This window comes from Amblyraja radiata, chromosome 7 (assembly GCF_010909765.2).
Source record: "Amblyraja radiata isolate CabotCenter1 chromosome 7, sAmbRad1.1.pri, whole genome shotgun sequence".
NCBI lineage: Eukaryota > Metazoa > Chordata > Chondrichthyes > Rajiformes > Rajidae > Amblyraja > Amblyraja radiata.
In genome coordinates this window covers 46,408,372-46,419,226 of record NC_045962.1, presented here as the reverse complement: position 1 = coordinate 46,419,226, position 10,855 = coordinate 46,408,372, and the positions used below count along the sequence as shown (strand labels likewise).

The window sequence follows — 10,855 nt, the reverse complement described above, 5'->3', positions numbered from 1 at the left end:
AAAGACTCTGAATTATCACAACCATATCTCCCTTTCAGAAGAATGTTGGTTAATGGCTGTACTGAAACAGGTCAGCAGCACTGGGAAATGGGACCTCTGTAGGTTTGATAAAGCTGTCCGTCAGAGATGTGGAATGAACAGAGCACCATTGGGTAGCGCAGTCCAACACAAGTGTGAACATCATTGACCAATTAGGCTTGTTACTTCTTGGAACGCAGTGCAGAATATAGGATGGATACATCAAAATTTTTCTTACATATTCCTAACTAGTACTGCACATAATATGTTAATTTTTCCATCCATTAAAGGAGATTTTGTTTTGTTGCAATTTTTGTTTCCAGAAGCATGAGAACAAACCTGAAATGGTCTTGCAACCTGTATCAATGGGTATTCACAACTGAGCATCGATACATCCCTGTTCCAAGCTGACTCGATCAGATTACTTATATGCTGCATGGTTGTGGAAAAGATGCAATGAAACCCATATAAAGTTGTGGCTATTGAGCATGAGGTAAGGGAGTTAACATTCAACTGAAATAATGACCAATCATCATAAAACACCTGCGATACATTAACACAAATATACTGCGGTGAGAAGGAATCCTTACAACCTGCGTTTTCACAGAGTGTTCTGTTGCTGCTCCGCTTGTAAACCAGAGAGAAAATAAATCTTCTTAAACAGCTGAGAAGTGGACCTGAGATTGGGTGCAGATATTGACCATTTTAACTTCCATGGAAGTAAAAAAAGTGCTGTGAGACATCCATCGATAGGTGCTGCAATGCTCTTTACTTCGATCTGATTTTTTTTTTTTTGTGTTTTTATTTTATTTCCATGCAAGTACACCTTTGGAAAGAGAACACGATGCGCATGGAAGAGAAGTGCCTGCTCGGGGATGCAAAGTAAAAGGGAAAAAACTCATGCGCAGTGAGATCTTGGGCGACATTGAGTTGTGGTCGCCTGGCTCCTTCGCGTCACAGCAGGATGTCCAGGTGAGAAGCAAGTCCAATTTTCCTCAGCATGTACTTGGAGCCCACCCCACCACACCCTCACCCCAATAAATCTGAGGTTGATGGTGAGGGGTGGCCAGGTGGGGGAAGAGTTTGGAGGAAAAGTGTAGCCCTATGGCTGTAGTTTGCTTGTGTCTCTCGCCCCCACCCTCTCTCCATCATGTGGAGCATAACGAGGCAACGTTACGTTGGGTGTACAGGCTCTGTGCTCCTGTGCTTCTACTGTGCGCCAAGCCATGACAGTTTATGCTAAGCGGTTGTACCCAGAATCCACAGGGGCAGAGTCCAGGAGGTGATGCTTTGCCTGTCTTCATATCCCTCCGCCCTGGCTGGGATCATATCTCCTCTTCTTGACATTTCTTGCAAAGTGCAGCAGGAAGTGGGGAGGCGGCGGGGTGGGAATGATTGCAGAAACCAGAGAAGACACGGGGGAGAGGGGTTGGGGCAGCAGAGGAAGAGAAACAATATTAGTAAGGACACAGCAGGCTTCAATTCTTGTGCACTGTCCTCCGAGTACAGTCACTCCTTCACTCTAAAGCCAATGAAAGTTGCAGAAGATAAAAGGAGGGAGAAACTAGTGGTAGACAGTAATTTAAGACACCCCAAAAATCTAATCTGACTATTCTATATTTCAGTATTAGGTTTTATTTTTTTTCCTTATTTTCAATTGTATTCTCTGAACATGAAACTCAGCTCAGATAAGGGTGAGGTGAGCACTGTGGTACTTCATCTGTTGCCCAGATCTCTGTGATTGGAGCCTGCAAACATTGGGCCAAGAGTGTGACATCTCTCTGGTTTTCCCTTTGTCCTTGTGAATGATGGCAGGAGTGAGGGTGAGAGACTGCTCTCTGTGCCTCTCCACAACACCACCAATAAGTAGTTGTGCCTCAGACACAGACCAATGCACTGATCCCACATGTGCACACCAACTTGGAGACCAACTGACTGGGTCAAATGCAGACCTGATTTTTTTTTCCCCTCCTTCCATGTGTGCGACTTCAATCATAGCATAAAGCCACTTCGTGCTTTACCGTCAACAGACAATGACTTTAGAAACAGCCAATTGATGTATTTGGTTAAGATTGATTGCTTGGGAATTACTTCTCATTTCAGAATACTTTAGACTGAAGGATTCCTGTGTAGAGAAGCACAACCTAACAGCACAAACACAATGAAGGTTATACATACACACCACACCCACCGTTGGACCCCCAAGAAAATGGACAAGCCTTGACCCTTACACATTGGGTTACTGGAACTGCCAATGGTTTTCTTCTTCCCCACCTCCCTCCCCTTGGAAATTTAACACTGACACTGGCTGTCCAGTCTCCTGGGAAAGAGGAGGAGGAGATGGTAGAAGAGAGAGAGTGAGAAGAAACAAATATTTTTTAAACAGCAAGACATCACAAAGCAATGAAGGTAGGGATGTGCTCCAACCTCCCCAAACTCTGGCTTTATGTGGGGCATTAAAGCAAGGCCTCATGCTAAGGCATCTCAACCTATTGCTGTTTCCTCTTTTCTCCAAAACATGCCCAATACCATTAGAAAAGGCATGCAAAACAAAACCTAGAGGCGCTGTTGATCTGAACGAGTGAGAAGTACTGAAAGAAGATACCAGAGATCATGAACTCTGTGGACAATCGAGAGTTAGCATATAATTCAACTTTGCTTTTACAATTAAAACAATTTAACTCACCAACTACTTCTCCCAGTGGTCAAACCTCACCACGGGAAAGGCAATTCTCAAGCTACAACTAGGGCTGTTAGCCTTTCATTGTTGGCCAGAATACTAGACCAACAACTCAGGAGAAACCTGTTAGCACTTTGTAAACACTACTGTTATTTTCTTCAATTTTGTTAGGATATATGTTGTGCATTAATTATTAAAGTGATCAGCTGAGGAAGGAGAAAAGGCCAATTACCAGTTAATTATCCAACCAGGCCATGCAGCATCTATTTACTTTGCATATGGCGAGAGTAAAGGATGAGAGGATGCAGACCAGCAGCAGAAAGGACGGTGAAGAGGGAAACAACATGGTTGTGATGAAAGCTCTAGAATTTCGCCCAGTCAGCAATGATATCCATTGATGGAGACACGAGAGACTGTGGATCTGGGAACCTTGAGCAAAAAACAAACTACTGAGGAACTCAGCAGATCAGGCAGCATCTGTGGAGGGAAATGGACAGTCAACGTTTAAGGTCAGGACCCTTGTTGAGGCTGAGAGAGGTTAATTTTTCCTTCACGTATGAGGTCCCTGGTGCTAGCGAAGGCTGATTTCATTGCCTTTACAAGGGAGTCCCATGATCTATTGCTGCAGGTCGGATCAATAGAATTGGCAAGCATGCCCAATAGCTCAATTATATAGCCAGCTTCTATACATCCAAGTAAACATTCACATTTAGAACATAGAAAGGTACATCACTCGCTCTTCAGCCCACAATTTCTGTGCCAAAAAATGATGCCAAGACAAACTATTATCTGCCTGCATATCCTCATTTCCTGCGTATTCATGAGCCTATCCAAAAGCCTCTTAAACATGACTATCATATCTGCCTCCATCACCACCCCTGGCAATGAGTTCAAGGCCCACCATCCTATCTATGACTTTCATAATTTTATATACTTCTATCAGTTCTCGCGTCAATCTTTAGTGTTATAGTGAAAATAATCCAAGTCTGTCCAACCTCTCCTTGTACCCTCTAATATAGACGTCATCCTGGTAAACTTTCTCTGTGCCCATTTTCAAAGCTTCCGCATCCTTCCTGTATTGGGGAGACATCATGACTTCTCAATTCTCATACTCAAGACAAAAGAACAGCATATGGTCATCCTTTGCAGGGCCTTGATGTCGAGAATGTGGCACCTACCTCCAAGCCTTCCTCCTGCTCTCTGAACCTTTTCCCAGCTTTGTACCATTTTAACAGCTTGGACCACAGATAAGTGGAACAAAGAAGCTCAGTGGGTTTCTATCGGACAGCTCTTTTTCAACAAATGGAGTACAAGGAAGATGGCAATGCATTATGAGTTTAATGTGGACTGAAAGGCTGGACGAAGGAAAGATCATCTCCTATCCCAAAGGATTTTGGAAATATTGGTCCTTCGTTGTCATTGTGTCTAAATCCTGGTTTACCCTACTCAACACAAAGGCAGCATGGTGGCAGTGGGTAGAGCAACTACCTCGCAGCATCAGCAACTCGGGTTCAACCCTGATCTTGGGCACAGTCTTATGTGGATTTTGAAGGTTCCTCCTGTGACTACAGGTGCGCCGTTTGCTCCGGTTTCCATGTACTCCATGTGTACGTGTACTTCATGTACTCCATGTGCTCCGGTTTTCTCAGACATCATCTATGTGTGGGTCAGTCGGAAAGTTGGCAGCTATAACTTGCCAGTGAGGGGTAGAATCTGAGAGGAATTGGTAGAAATGTGGGGAAAGTAAAAACAGGATTGGTATGATCTAATGCTTGAACAGTTCTGTTTCCATGCTGTCAGTTTGCAGTTTCAATCCCACTTTTCGAAGGTCAATTAGGGATTGGCAATAAACCAGTTCGGTATTCCGAAAAATGCAAGGAATCATGGGATTTTTCAAAGGTCATTTGAGATTTTTTTTTAAAGCGAACGGGGGTGCCTGGTAGCTGTGGAGAGCGGGTAGATGCGAGTGGGAGACAGGGAGAGACGTGAGAGGTGGGGGAAGAGAGGTTTCAGTTAGACAGACAACCACGCCATGGCTCGTTGCTTCTAGGAGAGTCGAGAAAATGCAACTTCAGAACCCGCTCGTCTCCACCGCGCTGGAGATTTCCGCGGGCGCAAGGAACAAATGACCTAAAGTTTGCATTGAGTGAACCGAGTGTTCTTACCGTCCTCGTCGTACACCGGCGTTTTGTGAGAGTGGTTGGATTCCGGGGTCGAGGAGTCAGCGCCCGACAGGTGACTGGGCCGCGGTAGCTGGTGCCTCTCCGCTGGAAGAACTGACACCTCTACTCCCAGGTCGGGCGCTGCTCCTCGAATCCCGCTGCTCGACGGCGCCCGACTAGGATTCCGGAGCATCGGCGATGCCTCCTGATTCCCCGCCGTCTGTCCCGGTAATATGACCGACGTTGGTTGAGCTGAAGCTGGGATTCAACCACTCTCACAAAACGCCCGTATACGACGAGGACGTTAGGAACACTCAGTTCACTCAATGCAAACTTTAGGTCATTTGCTCCTTACGCCCGTGGAAATCCCCGCTCCCATCCATCCCAACCACGGCGCAAAAGTCTAATGTCTAGGAAGTCTGAAGGAGGGTCTTCTATCCAGAGGTCCGTGGATGGGAGTGTCGGCCCAGGCCCGTAGCCAGCGAGGAGGGGAGGTGCCGGCCCCAGCTCGACACTGCCTGCCCCACCGGCGATAGGGTGGGGTTAAGCTTGAGTTGGTGCTTCTTTTCCACGCCGCCTGCGGGCCTGGGCCGCCGCTGCGACAGACAGGCGGAGCTGAGCAGGAGCCGGCGCGCTCCCCCCTCCGCTGCTCCGGATGTCCCCGGTCGCGACACACTGGGACGGCCCAGTGGCGGCTGGATAGGGACGAGACACAGGTCTGCACCCAAGCAGCAGCATGGCCACCGCGAGTGTTTAGCCCGAGCGACCTATGACCTGTGCATGCGCAGTCGGAATACCAAACTGGCTTATAAATACCGCCCTTACCAGTGAAACCCAGACCTCCAAATAAATAAATAAATAAATAAATAGATAAATAAATAAATAGATTTGAATTACATTTAGATGAAATGGGCCAGCACAGGTATTGCCTAATGCACATTTAAGGCACAGTAGAGTGATGCATCATGGGTTCTGTACACTCCAGGGACAAGAATCCTATGCTCAAACATCACCTGACCAATGATTTGCTGCAACCCATTCTGTTGCAGGCTGTTGTGAGACCGGGAGGTGTCAGAGTATCAAGATGGCGTGCCGATGGGGCTCGGTAGGAGTTGTGATATAGGCAAGGGTTTAGGAATGAACCGAAGTTTACAGAAGATAATGAGATCGTGTATGCCTGGATTTACTGGGCTTCATTTCCTTGTTTCATGCAGGTCACATCGACCCCTTGACTCAGCAGCTTCTGGGACTTCATGATCTACCTCAAGTCCTCAGAAGAGTTCAAGCATGCCAGCACTCTTCTGGGTCCTGGCACAGCTTTTCTGAAACAAATACTGTTCCAGGTGGGTCAAAAGTCTCCCATATTGTTTGAAGGAAAAAAATAATATTTTCAAACTGTTCACATCAACTGATTGACTTTGTACACCATAACAACTATAGTGCTTCCAATGTATAACAGCAGTCCATTTCCACACAGTTAACAGAAGTGATAAACCAGAATGGTCAAGGGATCAAAAAGGATTAGGACACAATTCAGTTTACTGACAGGGTCTCAATTCAAAACTGTACAATCAAGGCTAAAAATATAGCAGTCCCTCAATGAATCACCACACACAATCATATATCTGGTTCCACGGCAGGATGTCAGAACTGATCGTGAAAGTGCAAACCAGGACCACACACTGTTCTGTACATTAGCAAAAATCAGGCTTGTATTGCTTGCTTGTCCTTTAACAGTGCTTCCACGCATTGTCCGCTGCCCTGAAGCAGCTTGCATTTATACACCACCTTTCAATGGTGGGGTACTTGCTAAGTAAAAGCTTAAAGGAGGGTCCAAACTGAGTAGAGTGGCAGCAGAAGCCATGAATAGAGAAGGTGAGCCCCAGTGGGAGGACTGAACGTGGGGAAGTTAAAGCGGGTCAATATATTCATAGGGCCCTGGGGAACATTGTTGAACAGCAAGACCTTGTGGCACAAGTACATAGTTCTGTGAAAATGGCAATACCAGTAGACAGGGTGGTGAAGAGGGCACATGGCACACTTGGCTTCTTTGACAAAGGCAAGAGTCCAAGGTTTGGGATGTCATGTTACAGTTTTACAAAATGTTGGTTCAGCTACACCTGGAATATTGTTTGCAGTTGTGTGTCACTGCACTGCGGAAAATATGTAATTAAGGTGGAGGGGATGCAGAGAAGACTCACAAGGATGTTGCCTGGATTGGAGGTCTTGAGTTATAAGATTGCATAGGTTGAAGGTGAAAGGAGGAGGTTTAAAGCAGATGTAAGAGGTGAATTTTTGATACAACGAGTAGTTGGTGTCTGCAATGAGCTGCCAGTGAAGGCAGCAACAGGAACAACATTAAGAGACACCTGGACAGGTACTGGAAAGAGCAGGGCAGAGAGGGATATGGAACTAATTGCAGACAAGGGATTAGTATAGGCAGGCATTGTGGTCAGCATAGATGTGACAATATACAATAGGTGGGGTGGGAGATTGCAACCTTCACATGGTCCACCCTGTTTCGACGAATGCAATCAACCTGGTGTGCACAATCAAATAAGATCAAATAGAACAAGTTGTCCTACAACTTTAGGCTGTGCGCACCATACGCAAGAAGTAGAAGAAGAAGACAATAGGTGCAGGAGTAGGCCATTTGGCCCTTCAAGCCGGCGCCGGCACCGCCATTCAATGGCTGATCATCCACAATCAGTGCCCCGTTCCTGCCTTCTGCCCATATCCCCTGACTCCGCTATCTTTAAGAGCTCTATCTAACTCTCTCTTGAGAGCATCCAGAGAACTGACCTCCACCACCTTCTGAGGCAGAGAATTCCACAGACTCACAACTCTCTGTGTGAAAAGGTTTTTCCTCATCTCAGTTCTAAATGGCTTACCCCTTATTCTTAAACTGTGGCCCCTTGTTCTGGGTTCCCCCAACATTGGGAACATGTTTCCTGCCTCTAGTGTGTCCAAATCCTTAATAATCTTATATGGTTCAATAAGATCCCCTCTCAACCTTCTAAATTCCAGAGTATACAAGCCCAGCCGCTCCATTCTCTCAGCATATGACAGTCCCGCCATCCCGGGAATTAACCTGGTGAACCTACGCTGCACTCCCTCAATAGCAAAAATGTCCTTCCTCAAATTTGGAGACCAAAACTGCATACAATACTCCAGGTGTGGTCTCACTAGGGCCCTGTACAACTGCAGAAGGACCTCTTTGCTCCTACACTCAACTCCTCTTGTTATGAAGGCCAACATGCCATTTGCTTTCTTCACTGCCTGCTGTACCTGTATGCTTACTTTCAGTGACAGATGAACAAGGACCCCCAGATCCCGATGTACTTCCCCTTTTCCCAACTTGACACCATTTAGATAATAATCTGTCTTCCTGTTTTTGCCACCAAAGTGGATAACATCACATTCATCCACATTAAACTGCATCTGCCATGCATCTGCCCACTCACCCAACCTGTCCAAGTCACCCTGCATCCTTATAGCATCCTCCTCACAGTTCACACTCCCACCCAGCTTTGTGTCATCTGCAAATTTGCTAATGTTACTTTTAATCCCTTCATCTAAATCATTGATGTATATTGTAAATAGCTGCGGTTCCAGCACCGAGCCTTGCGGTACCCCACTAGTCACTGCCTGCCATTCTGAAAAGGCCCCATTAATCCTTACTTTTTGTTTCCTGTCTGCCAACCAATTTTCTATCCATGTCAGCAAGCTACCCCCAATACCATGTGCTCTAATTTTGCCCACTAATCTCCTATGCGGGACCTTATCAAATGCTTTCTGAATGTCCAGGTACACTATATCCACTGGTTCTCCCTTGTCCATTTTCCTAGTTACATCCTCAAAAAATTCCAGTTGATTAATCAAGCATGATTTCCCCTTCGTAAATCCATGCTGACTCGGACTGATCCTGCTACTGCTATCCAAATGTGCCGCTATTTCATCTTTTATAATTGACTCCACGATTTCCAGAGCCACCTCCTTAAGTACCCTGGGATGCAGATCATCAAACTCTGGGGATTTATCAGTCTTCAGTCCCATCAGTCTACCCAACACCATTTCCTGCCTAATGTGCATTTCCTTCAGTTCCTCCGTCACCCTAGATCCTCTGGCCACTAGTACATTTAATCATCCTATCACAACCAGAGAGCAGTGCTGAACTGCTATCTACGTCTGGTGACCCCCGGACTATTCTTAATCGGACCTTGCACTAAACGTTATTCCCTTATCATGTATCTATGCACTGTAAATGGCTCGATTGTAATCATGTATAGTCTTTCTGCTGACTGGATAGCATGCAACAAAAGCTTTTCATTGTACGTCGGTACACATGACAATAAACTGAACTAAGCTGAAGTCAGCAGTGCAATAAACACCAGTTCAGATAACCCCATTATAGAAACTCAAACACAACATCATCTTACTGACACAATATATTTAAGTGGATCTTCAAGCTTCAAATCTCTTCATATCAATACCTACAGATTTGCATTTACGTGACACAGCAAAGTAAATCAAGTACCAACTTAAATATTTTGAAATGTGTACATATACTGGCAGACCCAGATTTGGACTCCAAATCTTTTGGGGATTTTCAAGCCAAATGAATGGAATAAAAGCACAGATTTGTTCAATTGGGAAGTTGGGATTGGGGTTGGGATCATTTGGCAGACCCTCTGAAGATAGCATTATTACTCTGTTGAAGACACTACTACCTTGAAAACATGAAAACAAATCAGGAGTTGCCAATATCTGCCTGTCTGTCTAGACTTGGAAGGCTTGAAGATAGTATTGTCCAAATTTGAGAGCTGCCCCGTAGATCAAGGAGACAAAGCCAGACATTTTTTCAGGAAGTTACAGGAGAAAATTAAAGAAGATATAAAATTAAGAGTTAAATCTTCCCTCTCCTGAAGCAGAGTAATTGGCTATTGGGAGCTTAGAAACATAGAAACATAGAAATTAGGTGCAGGAGTAGGCCATTCGGCCCTTCGAGCCTGCACCGCCATTCAATATGATCATGGCTGATCATCCAACTCAGTATCCTGTACCTGCCTTCTCTCCATACCCTCTGATCCCCTTAGCCACAAGGGCCACATCTAACTCCCTCTTAAATATAGCCAATGAACTGGCCTCGACTACCCTCTGTGGCAGGGAGTTCCAGAGATTCACCACTCTCTGTGTGAAAAAGGTTCTTCTCATCTCGGTTTTAAAGGATTTCCCCCTTATCCTTAAGCTGTGACCCCTTGTCCTGGACTTCCCCAACATCGGGAGCAATCTTCCTGCATCTAGCCTGTCCAACCCCTTAAGAATTTTGTAAGTTTCTATAAGATCCCCTCTCAATCTCCTAAATTCTAGAGAGTATAAACCAAGTCTATCCAGTCTTTCTTCATAAGACAGTCCTGACATCCCAGGAATCAGTCTGGTGAACCTTCTCTGCACTCCCTCTATGGCAATAATGTCCTTCCTCAGATTTGGAGACCAAAACTGTACGCAATACTCCAGGTGTGGTCTCACCAAGACCCTGTACAACTGCAGTAGAACCTCCCTGCTCCTATACTCAAATCCTTTTGCTATGAAAGCTAACATACCATTCGCTTTCTTCACTGCCTGCTGCACCTGCATGCCCACTTTCAATGACTGGTGTACCATGACACCCAGGTCTCGCTGCATCTCCCCTTTTCCTAGTCGGCCACCATTTAGATAATAGTCTGCTTTCCTGTTTTTGCCACCAAAATGGATAACCTCACATTTATCCACATTATACTGCATCTGCCAAACATTTGCCCACTCACCTAGCCTATCCAAGTCACCTTGCAGTCTCCTAGCATCCTCCTCACAGCTAACACTGCCCCCCAGCTTAGTGTCAGTCCGCAAACTTGGAGATATTGCCTTCAATTCCCTCATCCAGATCATTAATATTGTCTGCATGTCTGACAGTCTGCATGGCACTGTCAAGTGTTAACATCAATGAAACCAAATT

The 10,855-nt window shown here is 45.5% G+C and overlaps 1 protein-coding gene across 3 annotated transcripts in view; it reads right to left on the bottom strand.

Annotated features, from left to right (window-relative positions):
- Nucleotides 1-419: 419 nt before the first annotated feature.
- The window catches only part of adam23 (ADAM metallopeptidase domain 23), a 142,219-nt gene continuing 131,783 nt past the window's right edge, over nt 420-10,855 (bottom strand). For all 3 annotated transcript variants that reach the window (XM_033024369.1, XM_033024371.1, XM_033024370.1), the window contains one exon: nt 420-1,367. In XM_033024369.1, coding sequence (XP_032880260.1) covers nt 1,319-1,367 — 49 coding nt within the window. In that variant the 3' untranslated portion in view covers nt 420-1,318. The remainder of the gene's footprint in view (nt 1,368-10,855) is intronic.